This window comes from Aspergillus ibericus (assembly GCF_003184845.1).
Source record: "Aspergillus ibericus CBS 121593 unplaced genomic scaffold BO80scaffold_1, whole genome shotgun sequence".
Taxonomy (NCBI): Eukaryota; Fungi; Ascomycota; class Eurotiomycetes; order Eurotiales; family Aspergillaceae; genus Aspergillus; species Aspergillus ibericus.
In genome coordinates this window covers 379266-400373 of record NW_020292099.1, presented here as the reverse complement: position 1 = coordinate 400373, position 21108 = coordinate 379266, and the positions used below count along the sequence as shown (strand labels likewise).

General features: G+C 53.9%; 10 protein-coding genes across 10 annotated transcripts; 6 read left to right on the top strand and 4 right to left on the bottom strand.

Moving 5' to 3' along the window:
* The first annotated feature begins 135 nt into the window (after window positions 1-135).
* Window positions 136-4565, top strand: BO80DRAFT_420481 (putative GPI-anchored cell surface glycoprotein). Its single transcript, XM_025718375.1, has 4 exons — window positions 136-689; window positions 792-979; window positions 1041-4028; window positions 4076-4565. Exons 1-4 carry the CDS (start codon window positions 616-618, stop codon window positions 4114-4116), a joined length of 3291 nt encoding a protein of 1096 aa, XP_025580506.1. The 5' UTR covers window positions 136-615; the 3' UTR covers window positions 4117-4565.
* Window positions 4507-6004, bottom strand: BO80DRAFT_395734 (pseudouridine synthase PUS4). The gene is made up of 2 exons (XM_025717326.1): window positions 5781-6004; window positions 4507-5715 (listed from the first exon to the last, which is right to left on the bottom strand). Exons 1-2 carry the CDS (start codon window positions 5851-5853, stop codon window positions 4592-4594), a joined length of 1197 nt encoding a protein of 398 aa, XP_025580505.1. The 5' UTR covers window positions 5854-6004; the 3' UTR covers window positions 4507-4591.
* A 183-nt stretch (window positions 6005-6187) lies between these two features.
* Window positions 6188-8578, top strand: BO80DRAFT_420479 (uncharacterized protein). Its single transcript, XM_025718374.1, has 5 exons — window positions 6188-6535; window positions 6618-6880; window positions 6944-7102; window positions 7148-8326; window positions 8378-8578. The coding sequence occupies exons 1-4, from the start codon at window positions 6331-6333 to the stop codon at window positions 8261-8263; spliced, it is 1743 nt and encodes a 580-aa protein (XP_025580504.1). The 5' UTR covers window positions 6188-6330; the 3' UTR covers window positions 8264-8326; window positions 8378-8578.
* Window positions 8537-9737, bottom strand: BO80DRAFT_370694 (EBP2 family rRNA-processing protein; the record flags this gene model as incomplete). The annotated part of the gene is made up of 2 exons (XM_025716459.1): window positions 8537-8915; window positions 8969-9737. 2 exons carry the CDS (start codon window positions 9735-9737, stop codon window positions 8611-8613), a joined length of 1074 nt encoding a protein of 357 aa, XP_025580503.1. The 3' UTR covers window positions 8537-8610.
* An 852-nt stretch (window positions 9738-10589) lies between these two features.
* On the top strand, window positions 10590-11403 carry BO80DRAFT_2922 (uncharacterized protein). The gene has a single exon (XM_025715008.1). It carries the CDS (start codon window positions 10659-10661, stop codon window positions 11166-11168), a length of 510 nt encoding a protein of 169 aa, XP_025580502.1. The 5' UTR covers window positions 10590-10658; the 3' UTR covers window positions 11169-11403.
* A 1016-nt stretch (window positions 11404-12419) lies between these two features.
* BO80DRAFT_420477 (uncharacterized protein) lies at window positions 12420-13192 on the top strand. The gene is made up of 2 exons (XM_025718373.1): window positions 12420-12967; window positions 13025-13192. Exons 1-2 carry the CDS (start codon window positions 12522-12524, stop codon window positions 13101-13103), a joined length of 525 nt encoding a protein of 174 aa, XP_025580501.1. The 5' UTR covers window positions 12420-12521; the 3' UTR covers window positions 13104-13192.
* A 493-nt stretch (window positions 13193-13685) lies between these two features.
* On the bottom strand, window positions 13686-15076 carry BO80DRAFT_460417 (uncharacterized protein). Its single transcript, XM_025722392.1, has 4 exons — window positions 14832-15076; window positions 14682-14786; window positions 14244-14617; window positions 13686-14170 (listed from the first exon to the last, which is right to left on the bottom strand). The coding sequence occupies exons 1-4, from the start codon at window positions 14982-14984 to the stop codon at window positions 13693-13695; spliced, it is 1110 nt and encodes a 369-aa protein (XP_025580500.1). The 5' UTR covers window positions 14985-15076; the 3' UTR covers window positions 13686-13692.
* Window positions 15077-15343: 267 nt separating this feature from the next.
* On the top strand, window positions 15344-16660 carry BO80DRAFT_420475 (SDR family NAD(P)-dependent oxidoreductase). Its single transcript, XM_025718372.1, has 4 exons — window positions 15344-15557; window positions 15610-15888; window positions 15962-16244; window positions 16302-16660. The coding sequence occupies exons 1-4, from the start codon at window positions 15441-15443 to the stop codon at window positions 16478-16480; spliced, it is 858 nt and encodes a 285-aa protein (XP_025580499.1). The 5' UTR covers window positions 15344-15440; the 3' UTR covers window positions 16481-16660.
* On the bottom strand, window positions 16628-18659 carry BO80DRAFT_460415 (cytochrome P450; the record flags this gene model as incomplete). The annotated part of the gene is made up of 6 exons (XM_025722391.1): window positions 16628-16878; window positions 16974-17075; window positions 17163-17571; window positions 17650-17999; window positions 18054-18236; window positions 18299-18659. 6 exons carry the CDS (start codon window positions 18657-18659, stop codon window positions 16673-16675), a joined length of 1611 nt encoding a protein of 536 aa, XP_025580498.1. The 3' UTR covers window positions 16628-16672.
* A 374-nt stretch (window positions 18660-19033) lies between these two features.
* BO80DRAFT_420474 (UbiA family prenyltransferase) lies at window positions 19034-20168 on the top strand. Its single transcript, XM_025718371.1, has one exon. The coding sequence runs from the start codon at window positions 19047-19049 to the stop codon at window positions 19950-19952; it is 906 nt and encodes a 301-aa protein (XP_025580497.1). The 5' UTR covers window positions 19034-19046; the 3' UTR covers window positions 19953-20168.
* Window positions 20169-21108: the final 940 nt, after the last annotated feature.

The window sequence follows — 21108 nt, the reverse complement described above, 5'->3', positions numbered from 1 at the left end:
TCATCTCCGACTCCAATAGTCCCACGGTCGGACACTCCTTCTGGGCTTCATTATTGGATAGGTCCCTCCGGCCCAGGTACACTTGGTCCGCGTTGAGCCCACTTGTCAATGGCCTGATTAATGGGAGAGAGCACTCGATCCTACATTAATCTAAGTCCCAGTCTTGCACCCAGGATTGCTTCCATTGCTTCCCCTTGGTGAACGTGGGGACCGACCGCCGAGTTCCGTTCCTATCGGCTGTGAGTGGAGGCGCCCAAGCATCCACTGAGAGGAGCCCCTGAGCGGTTCAACTGAACTCCTGAGAGGTTCGTGGGCAGACACCACTTGGCTTTGTGGATGGATCAGCCTGATTTATGAATATTGAGGAGTATTGCATTCTGAGTACGCCGGCCTAGCGTCCCACCTAGGCTCTTGGTCCTTCACTGGATGCTCCATCAGATCACCGGCCTTCCCTATCGAGACCGCTTTGCTTCCTTACATTCTCACCACCTCCGCTAGACCCTTTCTTTCCCCTCTTCTTCCCTCGCCCCTCCTCCTTTCCTCCCCAGGCGCTTTCGTCCCCAACTCCGTGGTCTCTTGCGGTCCCGGGCATCTGCCTCCAATGCGGTTCCCGTCATGTCGCTCAATGGGCTAGATAATCCCGCTGTCATCGAAGCCTACCAGACTGCTCTGGCCGAAGCGGGAGGATGGTGAGTGGTTTCGGCATGCTTTGCGCCAGGGTATTGCAACTCGCAAGGGCGCCCCCCGAACCAATCATCTACAGTGACTAATGCGCATGGTTTGTGATCTAGGTTTCTTCTCCGGTATGTATCAAGGGATGAGGTTGCTCTCCTTGATCGCGGGACCGGCGGGGTGCCCGATGTGCGCAACGCGATCGACAATTACGAAGAGAAGTCTCCGCTCTATGGCTTCCTCCAGTATCGCCGACGAAAGGTGGTACTTAGCTATCTACCAGAGGGCATGTCCCGGCTCCTGCAAGGTCGGTTGCTCCTCGGTCGTGGTGCATCTGAAATCCTACTGACCTGTTCCATCCGCTGCAGCCCGAACAACCGTCCAATTCCAATCGGTTCTCGACAAATTCTCCCCGCATGACACGGTTTTCTCGGTGGCGCAGCCAACGGACCTCACGGAAAGCGCATTGTCTTCTGCATGCCTGCTGCATACTGCGTCCGGTTCCATCACCTCCTCGTCAAGCTCCCTCCGCCGTCGCCGATTGAAGGAGATCGCGGAAGATGCGGAGGAAAATACCGTAGGCAAGGATGAGGCGCAGCCGCAGTCCCCGACCGATGGCATGCGGCAGAGATCGTTCAGCCAACTCTCCGAGGCCACAGTTGTCCCACCATCGGCGGTGTCAAGTGTACAACAATCCCCCGTGGCCGACGAACCAACCAAGAAACCCGAGAGTGTCTCCGTTCGAGAACGGTCCCCTTCAGTAGCCAGGTCGGAGCGTGCTCCTTCCCATAAGAGCTTTCACGACGACGCATCCTATGCTCCGTCAGAGCCTCGAAAATCCTCGCAATCCGCCCGACCCTCCGTCCGTGAGATTGAACGTGCAGGAGGACGCACAACAAAGGTCAAGTTGGGCCCCCGGCCTTCGGTGGACGGAAGTGGGCGACCTCGGACTGCGGGCAATCTATCTCGAAGTGCCGAACGGCGACCGGTCGCATCTTTACCTGCGGGCGTTCGATCATCATCGTTGCGCAGGACGAACCCTAGTCCTTCCCGACCTCGATCCCAGGGCGCCGGCAACAGCGTGCCTGTGTCCAGCAAAGTGCCCGCGGTGCCCCCGTTGCTGGTTCCCCCATTGTCAATGCCTATCTCCCGACCCAAAATTTCGCCCGGTGCCAAGTCGCTGAGCGCGCTCTCGTCTTCCACCACGTCACAGGAGAAGGAGCGGTTAATGAAAGCCCTTCAGATGCGGAAGACACAGATGGAGAAAAAGGCCAAAGAGGGGAAAAATAGCCCGAAAGCCGAAGGGGGAGGGGTTGTTGCCCAGCTGGATGCGACCGAGAATAAGGAGAACATCAGTCATATACAAGTTAAAATGAAGCACGACGGGGTCCACTTGGCAGGGTTGGACAAGGAACCCCTTTCCGAGACGCAGCCGACGGTGGTTCGCGATCAGGGGGCCGACGAACAGTCGGCGTCTCCTAATCCTTCCGGCGATAATGAGGCCAGCAGTGGTTCCCCTGAGCGCACGCACGCGGACCCCTCAATAGATGGCGTTGAGTTTCAGGCGGCTGCCCCTCGGTCGGAACCTGAAACGCAGACTGGCGACAGGGACTTGGGTACACCCAATAAATCCGGCGGCGCTACGGGTGGCCCCAGCTCCCCTAGGCTGCCTAGCGCCATCGCTGCTCCACTCGAGAACAATTCTGGAAAGGCTCCGGACGAAGAAATTGTTGGCCCCTCGCCACCAAAACCAGTCCACCACCCTCTTGTTCCTGGCGAACAGGAGGATCAAGACCTTGAAGTCAACCCAGCTGAGGAGCAGGTCGACTCGATTTCTCGGCCCGACTCTCCACTCGAGAGTTCGCCCTCGACTGCCACCCCCATTGCCTCGTCGATCGTCGCCGCTCCCCCTCCGCCGGAGCCGCAGCATGACTTGACCCCTGAATCCTCGAATGTGGAGCGACAGCACAGCACTCGAAAGGAGAAACGCAAACTTTACCTCGAACCTATTCAAGTCCCAACTCCCGACTACTCGGATGACGAGAACCTTCTCTCGGACGACTCCTTCATGGAAGAATTGAAAAGTGCCACGGTTGAGGAGGCCAAGCCCATCTCGGTTGGCGTCTCCCCCCTCTCCCCGGGCTACTCCAACAGCAGCAACGGCAAGGTGTCCCCAGATGCGTGGAGGAATTCCCGCGCAGTTTCAAACCCTAGCGCCATTGGACACCAGCCTCCCAACATGCCGACCACCATGGGTAGATCGGTGTCGACGACGGCCGCCGATGCTGCTGCTGCCCCAAATGGGCCGGTTCTAGTAGCGAGGAAGATCAACGTGTCCTCGGGCATCTCGAGCCGGATCAAAGCCTTGGAGAAGTTCTCCAGCACCCGTGACGCACCGTCATTGACCACAAGCCTCGCTCCTTCCGCCGCCTCCTTCGAAACCCTCCGCAAAGGCTACTCGGATGCCGCAACGTCCCGGCCTTTGTCGTCATACATCCCTGAACCTTTCTCGCGGGCGTCGAGCGTCAGACGACCCAACTCGCAGGCTGGCCCTGGCCTCACGCGCAGCGCCAGCTCGGTCTCGGTGACCGCTCGGATCGTTCGCGGCCCAACTGCGACTGACGACTCGATCCACCCATCCGAGCCGGCCGTCCTTAATCTACAACCCAGCCAGATCACTGTTGAACATGAGACTACCGAGGTTCCCGCGTTGCCGAGCCTGGATACAGAACCGACCATCCAGTCGGAAGATGATACCTTGCCTCCATCGACTGCCGGATCTGACCAACTGTCTTCCGAGTCGGTGCATCGTCCCGAGAGCAGAATTTCCATCTCCCCTTCCATCAAAGAAGAAGAGGCATCGCCAGCCAAATCCGACGATGCACCCCCAACCCCTGAAGATCAGAAGGAGTCCCGCGCTACGCGGCTTCTGCGGCGCATGTCCTCCATCACCTCCCGTAAAAGCGTCGTCGGTGTGCTGAACCCGATCGTCAAAGGAGAGGGAAGTAATGTCTCTCTCAAGATCGAGGAGCCCGAGAAGGTTGCCCCGAGCGTGACAGAGGCGGCCCCAGCGATCGATATCGGCGAGGTCAACGTGCAGTTTCCCGACACCCTCCTTTGGAAACGGCGCTTTGTCCGGATTGATGATCAGGGGTATCTGGTGCTGACTCCGGGGAATGTGGACTCAACTAACCGCAACTTGATCAAGCGGTATCACATGTCGGAGTTTCGGACTCCTTGCCTGCCGGACGAAGACCGACAGGAGCTCCCCAACAGCATCCTGCTGGACTTTCTGGATGGCAACACTCTCCAATGCGCTTGCGAGTCGAGACAGGGACAAACCTTCGTGCTTCAAAGTAAGTTGCCTCTACAGCCATGTGAGATGTATACTAACTAGCAGTAGCATTGATCGACGCCCACGGCACCTACCACACTGCCCCCTAGCTGGTCTGCCTACTGAGCTGTGCCTTTCTCTCATTTGACATGCATATATTGCGCATTCCTTCACCATTTCCTTCCTCATCCGGTGTTTTCAGCGGTATACCCCTCAAAAACGGTTTCCTTCTGTACCAACTGTTTTTGCATCCCCAATTCTCTTCCCAACTCTTTTCTTTGTTTCGACTTGATGAGGTGCATGTCTGTATGGCTAGGGCCACGGTTGGGATCTGGCTTGACATTGGCAGTATTCGGCGGTTCTCTTTGGTGTGGCGCTATCTAGACAGCCTTATTGGGTGTGCTGGACATTGTTCGCATGCTGTTTGATCTAAGAATTGTAAACTTGGCAGTTGGCAGTTTGCATGAACGTACTCTATTCATTGTATGCTTTCCAAGAGTCGATGGCAGTACTCGTTACTTGAGATGATCACAGGTGTTTATTTATTCCATATCCCAACGCCGGTCTCAATAAATTATTACACTATCAAGAAGGAGGCGACCGGGCAAGTCTCTTCTCCTCCCAGTCTTCGAGGAACTGCTTGACCTTGGGACCCCAGACCTCTTCGCCGGCCTCGAGATCCTTGTATTCGAGCACCTTTTCAGGATCCAGCTCGAACTGGGCCTGGCGGGACCGGACCAGCGAGCTCATGAGACCACAGCTGCCAACCGCCTTGCCCAAATCGTGCGCCAACGAGCGAACATAGAACCCAGACGACACCGTCATGGTGATCTTCACCGCAGCCGGCTGAGGCTGAGCCTGTGACTCTGCAGTCTCCGTCTCCGCAGTCGGGGCATCCGATGCCTCAGCTTGTGCGACAGGTGCAGCTTCACCGTCAGCCACCTTTTGCTTCTTCGCGGGGGCCTCGGCCTCATCAGCGACCTCCTTCGCATCATCCTCCGCCGGGCGCTTCGCTGCCCCTTCTTCAGCCTCAGTGGTCTCTCCCTCCCTCTCGACAACCGGCAACTTGTCCTCCTTCTCCAACAACTTCTCAGCCACAACCTTCTCCTCGCCCTCGACCTCTGTCGTGGGCCACTTCCACTCATGCGTCCCAGGCTCATACCACTCCACGACCTTCAAATCATGAACCTCCACAGGCCTGGACTTGATCTCGATCGGCGGCTCCTTGCCCTCCCTGGCATACTCATAAAGCTTCTTTCCCTGCACCTTCAGCGCCGAGAAAATCGGCGGTCTCTGCATGATCTTTCCCCGGAATTGCTCCAAAGCCTTCTCCACCATCTCCCGCGTGATATGCTCATACGGCCCCTTTCTCACGAGCTTTCCCATCCGATCATAAGTATCAGTCTCGGCGCCGAATAGTACTACCGTCTCGTACTCCTTCGTGCAAGCCAGGAACTCGTTCAAGTGCTTGGTGCCTTTTCCGACACCGGCCACCAGGACACCAGTTGCCATGGGGTCAAGGGTGCCTCCGTGGCCGATCTTCACCTCCAGACGTTGCGTGCGACGGCGCTTGCGCTGGAAGTTGCTTTCGCGGTCGCGACGGGCGCGCTCGTCGGCGAGCCATGGGCGGAAGAGCTCCGAGGGGTTGAAGTGGTGTTGTAGGTGGCGGACGACGTCGGCGGAGCTGACGCCTTCGGGTTTGTGGACGGCTGTAGCAATTGGCTGTTAGCATTGCTGTTCTCTAGAGGATGACAGGAAGAAATTGAGGGAATACCGAAAACGCCTTCGTAGATCTTTTCACCAGACATGGTGCGGCGGAAGGGTCTGAGAGCGCGACGGAAGCTCATCGGCGAGGATGAGCGGATTCAAGTAGGAACTGTGACCACTGGCAGGCAAAGAAAGAGCGCAATTGGCCAGTACAAATCACAGCAACACAATCAATGAAGCAGAGTCGTGAGCGCAGTGTAGCGTAGATAAAAGCTAACCGCAAGATTGAAGAGGAAATATATTTTCGGCCGGACCAGCAGCAGCTCCGCCGGGGTTGCAACGACCCTCTTCGCGTAATTTACATGTAAAAACCGAAATCCTGCCGCAAGACTAAGCCCAACGCAGCCGATTCTTTGTAACGGTCGGTACGGCATGGTCTGGCCCGCCGTCCCCTCCGCCTTGCTCCCTCTCTCAGTTCACCCTGACCTTAGTTGTCAGCTTCAGTTCCCCTCCATCGGACCCCTCTGTGCTTGTGTCATCCCTTCTGTTCAGTCGTATCGGCGCCCCCGAGAACGTACCCCGCATATGACAAAGCACACCATGCTGCCCCCACCGCCATGACCTCGCGAGAAGATAGTGTCCTGGCCGCCAGAGACCCGTCTCTCGCTGACGAGAACGACTGGGAAGAGTTCAGCCTGTCGGAGGTGCGTGTCCTGGTGCCGGGCAAATCCCGCTATGCGAATCTGTTGACGGCCTCGCCGGACAATCCGGTCCAGGTGACGGGGTGTTTGGATGAGGTGGAAGAGGAGCAGGAGAGTTTGAGTACATCCCCTCCTTGTCCATTTATCTGTTGCTTGGGTGGGCAGAGTGCAGTGGTTGATGTGTATGCTAATGGGTGGTGTAGTTCTTGATCCAGAGTACCTTAGTAAACGCATTGTTCTCGAAAACGTGACGCATTTTGCCTATGGGCAGCATAATGATGGCGAGGTCGGGTTCTGGGTTGCTGGACGGGCGGGCTGGTTCTCGATATCTCCGGCCAAGGGGTATAAGCCTATGTTTAATGATGTGGTGGAGGCGATTGATTTGTTGTATTTTTTGGCGGATCGGCATCAGTCGAAGCGGAAGAGGAGGAATTGGAATCCGAGTGTGGAGTATTTGTGTGAAGAGGTGAGTTTCCCCGCTGGAGAGGGTCTGGGATGGTGGTGGTGGTGGTGGTGGCTGATTTGGTAGTATGTGAGCCATACGCACGGCATCTGCGAGGATGCGGATGATTCCGCCGAGGTGTTCTATAAACACCATCATTTCCTGTTATCGCGGATGTTCAAAGGAGAGGAGAATTCGCAGTGGACGAGTACGAATATCTTTGAGCATCTGTGTGAAAAGTTTCCGGTACGTTGATCGTTTTGATAAGTTGGTGTTGGCTGATGAGTGTAGGATGATTACGCGCAGATCAAAGCCCAGTATGAGAGCGTGAAGGAGGTCGAGTCGGAAGAAGAACCAGAGGAGGAAGAGGAAGAGGAGAAAGAAGAGGAGACGTCACATGAAGCTGACCCAACTGGGTTGTCCAAGGGCCAGGCGGATGCCATTTACCAGGTCATTCTCGATCTGAAAGAAGCAGGATACCTGGCCAAGCGCCAACTGACTCTTGACCTTCTCACCTCTACTCTGGTTGATCGCTTCGAAATCGATAGTGCCGAATATGCACACGACCTCGTTGCCTCGCGAGCTGACGCCATACTGGAGTTGATGGACGAGGCAAAAACGTATAATTTTGACTGGTCCCGCAAGGTCATCTACCGGGAGCTGAAAGCTGCGGGCAGGAAGAACCGCGTCCAGCAAGTCACCCTCACTCCGCTCCGGCCTCGTCCGTCTGAGAATGATGGCTCATCCGGGGAAGAGAGCGAACACGAAGACCATCCCCGGCTGCTCAGACGTCGGGTCCGCAAGTCCGTCCTGCGACCGAAAAGTTCCGTTGCTACGAAACGGACTGGCAAACGAACGCGGAGCGCGGCTGCGGATATGGACGATGACTCGGATGAGAACGCTGATGCAGTGGATGAATTTGAGACTCCAAGCAAGGTCCGCGGCCATGATCTCGTCCGTGATCCCTTGTCGACCCGCGCAAAGCGCCGGACTCGGTCGATCCTTTCCGACTCGGTTTCTACCTATCACAAGACACCACTGCAGGAGACTCTTCAAAGCCGGAATACGTCTGTGTCCGTGGCAGATCACGATACCAATGCGGATGCCTCTGAGCTGGAAGCTCCCCATGACGATGGCATATTGTCGGACACTTGGGTGTGTCAGGTCCGCGGATGCGGAAAGGTCATTCATAAGAGCAATTCCAAGCGCGGCAAAGAGATGATTCAAGATCATTCTCTGGCGCATGCGGACGATACAAAAGCCAAGATCGATCTGGTCTTTGCCGAGCAAAAACTTAACATTGGGCTTCCTGTGGATAACCTCCTCACTCGCATCCGGGAGATGGGCGCGTTCGATACGGAGCTGGCCGTGGACGCAGCTAATGGGACTAATGGAATTAGCACATGATGAGCATAGATGACAAACGAGATATGATAGACAGCACTGCTGCGAAGATATGAGTGCAGACTGGTAGGTTGTGTTCTAGACAGGTCCGACTCATGGCTTACCAGTGAACTGCAGCTAGGCGCGATAGCCCACAGCACCACAGCACCACAGCCACAGCCAGAGCCAAGGATCAAATGGAGGCGGCGTGCTCGGGATGGCGTTGAGGATGATACATGGGCGGATTACTGGCATGATGTGATACCACGATACCACTACAGATAAACAGCCCATCATGATTAACAATATACAAATAACTGTCTATGCTTTTAACCCAACCGACCGTACCGAGCAGCTAACAAATACATGAATCAGGCGCGGCCCTTGGCAGCCGCTCTCCTGCTCTTCCCGGGCCTCTTCGCACCTCCTTTGGCGCCACCCTTCATCTTCTTGACGGAGAAGTCGCGCAAGTCACCGCTGGAGGCGGCGTCACCGCTCTTGGAGAAGCGCTTCTTGCCACCAAAGCCGAAGCGCTCGTTCTTCTTCTGGCGCTTCTGGGAGGGACCGTTTTCGCTATCGCGGCCGCGCTTGCGGCTGGGCTGGGCGGCATCTTCAATGGCGACATCGAACAGGTTATCCTTGTCCTCGGTAGGACCGGAGGTATCAGCCTTGCGTTCTGCAGGAGTCAGTCAACCCAGCCACAGTCATATGGGGAAAAGGGGGGCCTACTCTTCTTCAAAGCATTAATCTTGTCCAACGTCTCCCTCTTCTCCTTAGCCCTCTGCTGCAACTTGGCAACCTGGACCTGCTTTCCAAACTTCTTCAGATCGCGCTGCTTTCTAGCATCCGCAGCCGCCTTCTTCGCAGCGGCCTCATCATACAGCTTCTTCTTGATCTTGCCCATGTGCTCATCCGACTTGACCATCTCGGCAAAGTAATCGCCCGGCCGCGTGAACATGACGCCCTCCTTCTTGAGTAATCCGCGCGCCGTCATCGCCGCAGCCTGGCACACCTTGTAGAACGCCAATTCGCGGTTCAAGTCATCGTTCGGGTCGGGCACCTCGATCGGCTCCTGACTGACCAGACTGTTGTGCTCCGAGAAGGGTGTGGCGGAGGACAAGAATGAGATACGCTTCAGGGAGGTTGTGATGGCGGCCGAGTTGTTGATTGTGAGGCGTTGGTGGGTGACGACATCTTCGCGTTCGTCGTCGGAGAGATCGGACAGTGGGATATCTTCTTCTTCTTCCTCTTCCTCCTCGTCGTCGTCCTCGTTTTCGGCTTCGTCGTCTTCGGCGTCGTTCTCGGGAGTTTCCTCTTCCTCCTCAACCTCCTCCTCAGACTCCTCCTTCTCTTCCTCCTCCTTCTTCTCCTCAACCTCGTCCTTCACATCACCCTTGCGCTTCCGCGCAGCCTTAACCAACTTCTTCTGCTTCTCGGCCTCATAATCCCGGCCACGGTGCTCATCCAGAGCCTGAAGAAGTTTACTCCGCTTAACCATGGTGACTGTTGGGTGTGTGATGGAGAGTTGGGGGGGAGGGAGTGCGAGCTGCGGCTGGAACTTTTACTTGGAGCAACGGCGGGAATTTTTTTGGGATAACGCTATACCATATGGGGTTAGGGGCGGTCAGGGTGGGTTAGTGGGTGGAGTGGAGGAAGGTTGTTCCGTTATCGTTATCGATATCGGAATCGCTTATCGCAGTGTGATATGAGCATCCGCACGGTGTTGACTTCATATAATGTCTCTTGGGTCTGGAGATGGTTTGTATGATGGTTTTGAATGTACAAGGTATGGTGCATCCTTCATACACGGGAGAATGCTGAACTGGTTGATGCACAAGGTTGCTGTAGCGATCAAGGATTTGCGAAGGAAGCTGCATCAGCGAGGCTCAAATTGCCTTACGTCGCTGTTAGCTTGAACTGGGAACCTTTAAAATTTGGAGACGCACTTAGACAGGCAGCTTGTAAGAGAGCTGCTATATCAGAAGAGATGGAGAGTCGTATTCTACTGGTGATGCATCCCAGAAGCTCAATCTGCCTGCAATGTTCAACCAAGTGCCGTCTATCGATTATACAACAACCGTCCGCCAAGAGCCCAACTGCATATATCACATCTTAGTCATATATACCATTGGTGAGACTCAAACACATGTAGCTGTATAATCAGTGTAATATTATGTTGAAATAACTTTCCTCGGCGGGTTTTGTGTCAGGAGTATCAACCACATCCGTCTATTCTATGATCATTGGTCGGCCGGTCCTAGGAAAACACGGAAGATTATTAATCCTTCTGCCGAAGGGTACTGGCATCCCTTGATTGAACTTCCAACTACACCTTCTTTCATACCGGCATCTGGAAGGCCAGCAATGTTCACCATCTCTCCTTATCACACCTTTCCACGCACATCCCATCACCCTCAAGATGGATGACTCAACCCAACGGATTCGCGAACACATCATTCGCCAAATCCGAGTGGTCCTTTTCAAGTTCCTACCAGACGTCGGTTCAGGCCCGATACGAATACTGGGTGATACTCCGAATAGTATTCTGGATCCTAAAGATTATTTAGGATCCATCCGCCCATTTGTCTCAGAGGTGCAGAACTGCCTTCATGAGCATCATCCAAACAATGAGGCTCGTTTCGTCGCCGTGAATATCTACCGCGGAAAGCACTCCTATTTTGTGGTCGACCTCAATAATACTGATTATAACTATGAAACTGCTCATGAATGCAAGACTCTGATCCCTGTCTATGTCCTTCGCCTTTCAAAAAGACAACCCACGATTTTACGAAAACGGGAGCTGGATGAAACAATCGCTAAGACACTCCGGACCATGCACGACGGCCATGGTCAAGACCCTCTCCCGTTATTTGACAATTATTATGATGAGAATCTTCAATACCGCAATCCACGCAGCCTCCATACTTGATCGTTGAGTATTCGGGCTTGGCACTGTCGATGCCAGGATATTGTACACTATTCTCTACCCGATTGTCCATTCAAAGCCGCTATTCCGGCTGCCGGGGGTTCAAGCACGAGGTCGACCACCTAATGTAACTAGACAGGCATATCAAGCAGTCCAGCAGTTGTAGCTATCATAACGCAAGTTGTATCACTTCGTCCTAGGATGAGCCCAAGCAATTGCTTGAGGGTTCTTCGCTCCGTCGACTTGATACTGCATGCGCGGTCACTCGAAGTTCACAGCCAGAAAATTCAAGATATCTCTATGGTGATTACACTCGGCGAAAGTTAGGGGTCCTCTAATCTGCCTACACCTTTGGGATCGGTTCACGATTATTTTACAGTCCACCGCGTAGTCCACAAAATGGACCATCGCGCGCTTCCATTCACTGCCTAGATAACTATCCAGTACCAATACCCCAAGCCAGCCTCCAGGTATGAGCACATATCTCCACCTATACCAAGAGCATGCTCCAGCAATGCCAATAGCGTACTCTGACCACATGAACCAGTTTTAAGTGAAGGACCCTTCACTGCTCGATGGTGTCATTCGGTGAGTGTGGATGTCGCATCGTCCGGGGTCCGTCTCCACGCTAGTTTGCTGTCTAGGGTTCTGTGTCTCGGCATGACAATCCCCTGAACAGTCGTTCGCGCGTCTGATCTTTTTCGGCGGACTCAAGTATCCACAGAGTTGAAAGAGGGTCTGCTGCCAATGACACATTTGTTGCGGTATTAGTGTGTTCCATCTCAATGAGTGCTGAACAGACCTCGCTGAACTTTTCACTTTTGCGCTGGATCGAGACAATTTATCGGTGGAGTGTATGAGGTGAAAACGGAGGAGTATGAAAGGGATGGTTATAACATTGTTATATAAACAGAGCTTGAGAACCCAAGCGCTCTAATATAAATCCCTGTTGGTCTCAACGATGCGATGGATGCGGTGGATGTGATGACTGGCAGGGAAGCCAACAACGAGCTCATAAAATTCCTTCCAGCCTCGTGAGGGGTAACTGCACAGACCCCAGCAATTGCCCAATGATAAGCCCATGCATGCATGAAGCGAACTTATGGGCCAATCAAGAATGGACCAGAATATGCCAAAGGGATGCCACATTCAGCACGTACCGGGGCCCGGCATCATAAGTCCCACTGTCAGGTCTATCGTATGATAAAAGCATAATAATTTAAATAAGGTCTTATTCTTCGAGTCAATAACCTTAAGGCCTTATGCTAGGCTGGGTTAAAGAAGATAGATCTAGACCACCTCTTGATTCCTTGCTCCAATACCACTGTATTCAACCCATCCATCTCAGCAACCACCATGACCACCACCACGCACCCATTCCAGAACGAAATCGACACCTTCTTCACCCCAACCACAGCAAGCATCTCCGACTGTCACCGCATCGCCGAGACACATCTCGGCAGCGCTATCATCCCGGTAGACACGCAAGGAACATGCAGCTATACCGTTCGAGCAGAGAACAACGACGCCTATATCGTGCAATTCCGTCTTGCATCTTCCCAACTTGACGTGCAGAAAATGGACCTAGCTCGAACTATCTACAAGGATTTAGTCCCCAGTATCACCCATAAAGGCCAGATCGGGAATACCACAGAAACCAAACAGCCCCTGCACATCTACCTCATGACGCGAATCAAAGGAATCAGTTACCTGGAGTTCATCCTCGAACATACCTCCCAACTATCGGAAAACAGTCCCGAGTTCTTCGCCTGGAGGAGGAACTACGTGGTTGATATCGCTCGGTATCTCCCCCTCCCTCCCTCCCCAAAGCATACCCACAAGTCCAACAATAAAGACAGATTCTTCGCCCTATCCTACCAAACCCAAACCAAGCCCATCAACCAAACCTACCGCACCACCCTACAAACCAACTACTAACTCGCCCTAGAAAAACTCCTCCCTTCCCTCCCTTCCCTCCCAGACCGATTCACCCCCTTCATCCAATCTTCTCTCCACGCATTACCAGAGATATTCACCCTCCCGATGGTCCTCACCCATCAGGACCTCAACGTCTGTAACGTCCACGTAGACAACCACACCTGCCATCTAACCGGGGTGATCGATTGGAACGACGCACAGATGGCCCCGTTCGGGATAAATCTTCACTTTCATCAGCGGTTTATCAGCAAGGTGCATCTGGAGCGGGGATGGAGTCGGTTTGAGGATTATGCGGCGTGCGAGGGGGTGTTTTGGGATGTGTTTGGTCGGGAAACTGGGGTGGGGAGGGATGTGCTGGGGGTTATTTGGGCGGCGAGGGTCGTGGGGGTGTTGTTGAGTTGTGGGTTTATGGGGTGGAGTGGTGGTGATGATATAGGGGAGAGAGAGCCGGTTCGGAATGATGAGGATGGGGCGTATAATGTGAGGGAGTTGGATGGGTTGTTGATCAACCCTGAGACGAGATTGTTGGAGTTGAATCGTGATTCATACATTAGGTGGATATTCAGCACACTCCATTTATACAATACATTCACTCCTCCCTCTCGATCTGAATCTCATGCCTCACACTAATCCCCCCCATCCCCAATCCAGTTCCCCCATCCTTCCCCACCAACTCCGCCAACGAATCCTGACTATTCCCCTCTGCACCTCTACTCCCCTTCACATTCGTCTCCGTCCCCACCACCCCAAACTCATATCCCTCTTCTAGAAAACTCTCCTGCAGGGCATATTTCCTCCGACTCGGCGGATCACTCCCAATGGTATGCTGTGCCTCGCGCAATCGTCTCGGCTCCCCGCCACTCCCTTTCGACCCCAACACCCTTGCGAGCACTGGCTCGACATACATCCGAAACAGCGGGGCCAGGGTCGGCAGACTCACCACGATAATACTCAGCCAGAGTTCGAGGAAACTGACCAGTCCGACGAGATAGAGGCCTTGGACGAAGTCGGCGTTGGTGGAGGGGTTGAGGGTGATTTCGAGACGGAAGGCCATGACGGCGACCACACTATCCATATATCAGTATATGTTACATAGGGCTAGATGGGGTGAAATGGAAAAGAAAGAGGGTGGGGGCATACATCAACCCCATCGCAAACATTACACTAATGGTGATTTTATTTCTAATGGCCATTTTCAACCTCCACAGCGCGGGGATCGGTAACACGGCAATCAAGGTATCAATCACCATGTTGAGGGTAATCGAGAGAATTTCCTGAATAAATAGCGAGCGACAACTTCCCCCCGGGACGGGATTCCACCCATACGAGACGGGATGGCATTGCGTGAGGAAGAGGCAAATAAAGGCGATGAAATAGGCGAGGACGAGAATGGTCATGGCCCAGATGGCGTAGGTGAAGCGACGGGAGGGGAAGAGGGTCGTGTACAGGGAGATCATGGACAGTTTGCAGGAAACTGTGCCAACTAGCCAGGTTACGCTGCTGCCTACTATTAACTGTATTTTTAAGAGTTAGCGGGTTGGTGTGGTGATGATGGTGGAGGAGGAGGAGGAGGAGTACTTGGAATTGCACGCCTCGTTCATACGCAGACAGATCGGCGGTATGTGCGCCGAGGCCGTTGGCAATGGCCCACCAGGTTAAGCCGGCCATGCAGCAGGTGCTGATCTAGAAGAATTAATCATTGCTCTGGATGCTAAGATTGGGACTCACATATGCCAGAAGGATCAAATAATCGTGCAATTTGAATGAGCGCCGCTTGACTCGGATAGCCCAGAGTCGCAACCCTAATATCAGGGTAATCAGGACAGTGAATACCACCATCCATATTAGCAGCTTGATCCCGTTGGCACTGAGCCGGCCCATATTGTGGTGCTGTGGATATGGATGGGAGGTGTTGCCGAAACTCAGCCGTACATGGTGAGATCAAGGGGCTAAGCCTCGAGAGAATGGATGCAAGTTGTTGCCGGCGGACTGGACCCTTAACTAGCAACTCATTCTAGTAGGGCGTATGGCAGCGCTGACCATTACCCTCCGCAGCAGCCTTAGTGGCTGTCGGGGTTACAGTGCAGGGGCTGACTGCATGAGAGTGGAGCGATACGAGTGGATCCCGGGATATACTCTCGCTGTTATGTGTGTATTGACTCGTGACAGCAGCAGCAGCATCCGCTGATCACTATGGTTCGGGGTCTTTCTACTATTTATTCTGAGGTTGGACAGTCTGAGTAAGCTTTACGAGATATATCCTATTCCCTTTCCTTCTGATTCCCTTTCCATACATCAACTCACACTTCTACAACTACATTTAGTTCTAACATTAAAATGAACCCTCCCCTCCCCTCCCTCACCCCAACCTGGCACAACACCACCTACCCTGCCATTTCGCCCTCGCGCCCGGAACTCTCCGTCGCCGGCAAAACCATCATCATCACCGGCGCCGTACGTTTCCCCCCCCTCCTCCCATCCTACTCTTTCTAACAGCAGATACCAGGGCAGCGGCATCGGCCGCGCAACCGCCCTCTCCTTCTGCCGCGCCGGCGCCCACAAAATCATCCTGATCGGTCGAAACGAACACAGCCTCCAAGAAACCCAGAATGCACTTACCTGCGATACATCCATCCATGCACTCAGCGTCACGGACGAGTCCAGCCTAACTGACCTAGCCACTACCATCGGACAATGGGATATTTTAATCCTAGGGGCTGGCTATCTCGCCGGTCCATCATCCATCGCGGATTCAGAGAGTCAGGATTGGTGGTTGAGTTTTGAAGTACCCTTCCCCCTCCCATCCCCCATCCCCTTTCCCCCCACCAAACCACTAATAGAAGATGTGGGGATGATAGACAAATATTAAGGGCACCTACCTCCCCATCAAACACCTCCTCCCAACCGCAAACCCCACCCACGCCACCCTCATCGCACTCACCGCCGCGACCACCTTCCCGGCGAATATGGTCCCCGGTCTATCCGCATACATGAGTAGTAAACTCGCCCTACACAAGGTGATCGAGTACGTGGCGGCCGAGAACCCGGGGATTTTTGCGGTGGCGTTGCATCCGGGGATGGTGGAGACGGGGGTGTTTCGGAAGAGTGGTGGGGATAAAGAGGTGTTGCCGATGGATTGTGGTATATTTCTTCTAATCCTTATTTTTGGTTTGGGTTGCAGTGTGCTGATGTGTGTAGTGGATTTACCTGCCGATTTCATGGTCTGGTTGGCGAGTCCGGAGGCGGGGTTTCTGAATGGGAGATATGTTTGGGCGAATTGGGATGTGGAGGACTTGAGGGCGAAGGGGGAGGAGATTAAGAAGGGGTTGGAGTTGATGGTCGGGGTTTATGGGTGGCCGTTTCGGAGTATACCCTAGGGCTCTAGCTAGTTTGTAGGTGTCTTTGGGAGGGGGGTCAGATTGATATCGGTCTAGTGTTGTTGATGCATGACTTTATTGGATGTTATTCGTGGCAGGAATATCGAACCCGAGAGTACTCCGTATACGGACTATCTAAACCGTCTTATATCAGACACTAAACCAATCCGAGCACCCCCTCCCCGCCAAATTCTATGAAGTACTAGGACTATTATCCCTCACCCTAAACATAACCCTCAACCGCCCCGGCGTCGCCGTAAACTGATCCCTCATATCCCCCAACACATCCTCCCCTGTCTCCCCCGCCGGCAAAGACAAATGATATTTCTTCACCAGGCGAGCTGTCACGAGTCGCATATCATCCATCGCTAGGAATCGTCCGACGCAGCTGTGGTGGCCTATATTGCATCAGCACCTACCTACACCATATAAGTACAACAAAGGGGATGGACAGAGAGGAGGGGAGGTGAGGGGAAGAAGGAGGAGGGAATACCAGTCCCAAAAGGCGCATACGCAGCCTTATTCCGCACCATCTCGGGGTGTCCATACCACCGCTCAGGAATGAACTCATCGGCGCGGTCGAAACAATCTTCTCCTGTACACATACCAACCACCATTAGCTTAATCCTGTACAACCCAACACTCTCTCAAAGAAAGTGTAAGAGAAAGGAGGGGCGCATACTTCTAAAAATCGACCACCTCGGCGCTACCAGCGTAACACCCCCCGGAACCCTCCTCCCCGCAATCACCACCTCCTCACACGTCTTCCGATTCCCCCCCGTCGGAAGAGCAGGATACATTCTCAACGCCTCGGCAATGACCGCCTCCAGGTACGGACACTCTTTCGCCAACGCGCGCGGATCACAGATATCCACGGTTTCTAATTCCTGGTATATGCGTTCCGCGTGGTATGGTGAGCGGGCTAATTCACAGAAGATCCCGATGAGGGTGGTAGCGGTGGGTTCGCTGCCTGCGACGATAGCCAGGATGCTGTCGCCGGTTAACCAGGGGAGATTTTGGCTGGGATCGGATTTTGCAGAGGCGAGGAGGTAGTGCGCTACGTCGGGGATCAAGGTCTTGTCTTCTGGGAGCTGTGCTCTGTTAGTCTCGTGTAGATGTCTTGTAGATTAGGTTCTTGCGAGGAAGAAAAGGGGGAAGGAGAGGGATACCTTCATCCGTTCTCTCATCTGCCCTTCACACCAAGCGACCATTCGGAACCAATCCCCTAGGATCCAAACCCGAGGAAAGAGTTTAAACGCGATTTGCACAAACCACGGCACCGGACTCAATGGACCTAAGATGGACATGGCGCGACGGAGGAGCACAACCACGAAATGCCATTCGTTGCGATGCAGCATGTCGAAGGATTTATTGAACACAAAATCGCCCATGGTGTCAAAGCCGAACCAGTAGAAGAGGTCGGTGATATTGGAGATGTGCTGGTGGTGGATGTCGGCGTCGATGCGGTGCTCGAGTTGCGTGATGTAGGGGAGAATTTTGGTAATGTATTGCTCTAGGGCTGTTGCTTGTTAGTATCTTGCTTGGTGGAAGAGGGAGGAAAGGGAAGGGGTACATTTGGATGTGAAGCCACGGTTCCATTGGCGGCGACGAGCGGCGTGGGTTTCTTTCACGCGGGATGTGACGAGGGAGAGTTTGGGATACAGCAGATCGTACCATTCGGCTTTTACGCAGGTGCTTTTCGGGCCGTCGATGGCCATGAAGATGTCGGGATGGAAGATGGTAAGTTCGTTGGGGCCTGTTGTGGTTAGCTAGGCTCTGATGGTGAGGGAAGTCATGAGATGATGATGATGATGGTACCTGTGCGGACAAAGTCACCATATTGGAGGCGGAGGTCCTCGAGGACGCGATGGTTTCTGGAGTCTCGGGCTTTCCAGACGTGCCAAAGCTTGGTGAGGCGTGCACTGAGAGGGCCAGGGAAGTGGCGTAGAGGGTGGAAGAACACGCGGTAGATGATGATGCTGGATAGCAGGCAGAAGAGGTAGTTTGTGATGATGCAAAGGGATATGCCAGAGTCAAGGAAGACATGAAGCAATGAAAAAGCAAGGAGATGTCCCAAAAAGATTGTTGGAGCTTGAACGTGCCATTCTCCGTGAATGAAGAGGCCGTGGTGTATGGAAACCCCCAGGGCGCCACCACCCAGTGCGTATAGGCCATTCATCTTGAGTGATATCTATCGAATGGACGACATGCTCTTCATATATCCTTATAATGTATCTACTAGCATGAGACATCCCGCGCTTGCCGCTGTCCATGCATCAGTGTCACATTGCAATCACTGCGTGATGCAGGAGATGGTGGTGGGGGCAATCCATTGACTCGACGGAGGAGGAGGCTGTAATGCATCTCGTCACATCACAGCATAAGGATGATGAGCTGTCACCGGCCATGCCGACACCCTAGACATAGCAGTCTAATTGAATGCGGCATGCACAGGATCAAAACAGTTCAGCCTCAATGCGTGGTAGATCAATAGCCTCATGGTATATAGTCACTGATGCCTCGGTTGCATTGTAAGCCTCAGAGTACGCCATCTCGATTGCTCAAGATGGAATCCAAGGAATCTCCTCTCCGACTGCACCATCTCCCCTCTCTCATTTGGCACTTTACGGAAAGCAACTTTCCAACCTTTGTGATCCCCAACTCCCTATTCGGCTTCCTTGGAGCCCTCTCTGGACCTGCTCTCACTACGGCTTCGTCTCCCCCCTCGCTAGACACCCTTTTTGCCCGCCTCCCTCTCATCATCCTCTTCAACTGGGCCACTGTGCTCATCTTCGACCTCGCCAACCAGCGCCTCACCGAATCCATCCTCGAAGACCAACTCAACAAACCCTGGCGTCCCCTGCCCACCCGTCGCATCAGCGCCACCCAAACCCGTCGCCTCCTACTGGGTGCCATCCCCACCGTGCTAGCCCTGAACTACACCCTAGGTGTCTGGCACGAAACCACTCCCATCCTTCTCCTCACCTGGCTCTACAACGACCTGAAAGGCGGCGATGAAATCATCCGCGACGGAATCATCGCCATCGCATACGGGTTGTATAATACCGGATCGCTCCGAATCGCCTGCGGCAAAGAGAGCCAGCCCTCGGAGCAGGGATATGTGTGGATTGGGATGGTGAGTGGGGTGATTTTGACGACGATGCAGATCCAGGACCTCAAGGATCAGGCTGGGGATCGGGCGCGGGGAAGACGGACAATTCCGTTGGTGCTGGGGGAGCAGTGGTCGAGATGGCTGATAGGGTTGTTGGTGGTTGGATGGAGTGGCGTGTGTGTGTGGTTCTGGGCGTTGCCGGGGTGGTGGTACGGGATGGTTGGGGGGATGGGAGGGATGGTTGCGGTGCTGGTGCTGAGGAGGAGCTCCGTCGAGAGGGATGCCTTGGCGTGGAGAGTGTGGTGTGCCTGGTTGGTTAGCTTGTATCTCTTGCCGTGCTTGCGGGGAGTGGCTTGGTGATTTGATTGTAGGGAGTGTATAGAAGGTGGTAGGCGGGTGTGGTTTCACTGATTAAGGTTGGATGGACAGGGTCGCAGGATGTTGGGCAGGCACGCCGATGCAGGCTTCGCGGTTGATTGGTGAATGCGCAAATATACCGAGGATGTAGCTATTTAGAGGGTTTGATTAGCACATCATAGAATTCCTGTGCGGGATGATCTGAGCAAAAGAGTAAAGAACAAACTTCAGGGTAGTGAACTCAATCCCTCCCGCTTCTCTTGGCAAGACAACAAACAAAGAACTGCCTATGCAGGCTTGCAGCAAGGTGACGGTCAGAGAGACGCAGATGGTGCTGGGTGATGATCTCCAGGTTGGTCCGATTGGCGCAAGGTGACGGACACATGCCCGTGTCTGATCTGCCTTCGGATCCGACGCGGGGTGAACGAGGTCTAGACCGGACGGTGCATACAGTAGTGCCGACCAGGTAGCACAGAGTGCTGTATCAAGGGAGTAGGTTGCAGTGACCAGAGAATCGTCTTGGCGTCCGTTAGTGATCTCGTGATACCGCATTTCGCTGTGTCGGCATAGCGACACTGAATGCTACCCAAGACTCTTCTAGGTTGATCCCGTCAGCCCGACAGGGGGGCTCGGGATGACCGGAGGAATCCCTCGTATGGACCCCTCGTCAGCAGGTCACCAGGCCAGCAGCCAAGCTTTGATACGACCAGAGACTTCGACAATTGACTCCAGGCACGGGACCGGCCCGGTAGTCGCCGCTGACATCCATGGCACGTCTCTGTGGCTTTGGAGGTAAAGAGGTGATTGATGGAGATTATCGTCTGATCCGAGACAGGATGAAGTGAAACCTGTGGCTGACCGTGGATTTGTATGGGTATCCTCATAGGACCGTTCGGATTAGTCTTCCGTTAAACAATGTGCTAAAACCACGTGGAACTCGTGGCAGTGGAACTGGGGTCTGGATGGCTTGTTTCAATCTATATTTGCCGAGTCTGCAGACAGCAGACATCTGACTGGAGATCAAATCCTTCGAAAACAATGTAGGAGATTGAAGCTTCAGGTCGCCACGTGGAGCTCGTACCTGACCATGATGGTATCGTATTCGCGACTAGGCAGATCCTATAGACCCCTCTCATGTCACTGCAGACACCCATAATAA

Excerpts from the sequence above, each read along its gene's own strand:
- BO80DRAFT_420481 (XM_025718375.1), top strand. The coding sequence starts at position 616 with ATGTCGCTCAATGGGCTAGATAATCCCGCTGTCATCGAAGCCTACCAG. Across the intron at positions 690-791 it reads CTGGCCGAAGCGGGAGGATG|GTTTCTTCTCCGGTATGTAT; the intron begins GTGAGTGGTTTC and ends TTTGTGATCTAG. Across the intron at positions 4,029-4,075 it reads ACAAACCTTCGTGCTTCAAA|CATTGATCGACGCCCACGGC; the intron begins GTAAGTTGCCTC and ends AACTAGCAGTAG.
- BO80DRAFT_395734 (XM_025717326.1), bottom strand. The coding sequence starts at position 5,853 with ATGAGCTTCCGTCGCGCTCTCAGACCCTTCCGCCGCACCATGTCTGGT. Across the intron at positions 5,716-5,780 it reads GATCTACGAAGGCGTTTTCG|CCGTCCACAAACCCGAAGGC; the intron begins GTATTCCCTCAA and ends CAATTGCTACAG.
- BO80DRAFT_420479 (XM_025718374.1), top strand. The coding sequence starts at position 6,331 with ATGACCTCGCGAGAAGATAGTGTCCTGGCCGCCAGAGACCCGTCTCTC. Across the intron at positions 6,536-6,617 it reads AGAGGAGCAGGAGAGTTTGA|TTCTTGATCCAGAGTACCTT; the intron begins GTACATCCCCTC and ends TGGGTGGTGTAG. Across the intron at positions 7,103-7,147 it reads ATCTGTGTGAAAAGTTTCCG|GATGATTACGCGCAGATCAA; the intron begins GTACGTTGATCG and ends TGATGAGTGTAG.
- BO80DRAFT_2922 (XM_025715008.1), top strand. The coding sequence starts at position 10,659 with ATGGATGACTCAACCCAACGGATTCGCGAACACATCATTCGCCAAATC.
- BO80DRAFT_420477 (XM_025718373.1), top strand. The coding sequence starts at position 12,522 with ATGACCACCACCACGCACCCATTCCAGAACGAAATCGACACCTTCTTC. Across the intron at positions 12,968-13,024 it reads TACGTGGTTGATATCGCTCG|ATTCTTCGCCCTATCCTACC; the intron begins GTATCTCCCCCT and ends CAATAAAGACAG.
- BO80DRAFT_460417 (XM_025722392.1), bottom strand. The coding sequence starts at position 14,984 with ATGGGCCGGCTCAGTGCCAACGGGATCAAGCTGCTAATATGGATGGTG. Across the intron at positions 14,787-14,831 it reads ATTTGATCCTTCTGGCATAT|ATCAGCACCTGCTGCATGGC; the intron begins GTGAGTCCCAAT and ends TAATTCTTCTAG. Across the intron at positions 14,618-14,681 it reads AACGAGGCGTGCAATTCCAA|TTAATAGTAGGCAGCAGCGT; the intron begins GTACTCCTCCTC and ends TTAAAAATACAG.
- BO80DRAFT_420475 (XM_025718372.1), top strand. The coding sequence starts at position 15,441 with ATGAACCCTCCCCTCCCCTCCCTCACCCCAACCTGGCACAACACCACC. Across the intron at positions 15,558-15,609 it reads CCATCATCATCACCGGCGCC|GGCAGCGGCATCGGCCGCGC; the intron begins GTACGTTTCCCC and ends AGCAGATACCAG. Across the intron at positions 16,245-16,301 it reads GGTGTTGCCGATGGATTGTG|TGGATTTACCTGCCGATTTC; the intron begins GTATATTTCTTC and ends TGATGTGTGTAG.
- BO80DRAFT_420474 (XM_025718371.1), top strand. The coding sequence starts at position 19,047 with ATGGAATCCAAGGAATCTCCTCTCCGACTGCACCATCTCCCCTCTCTC.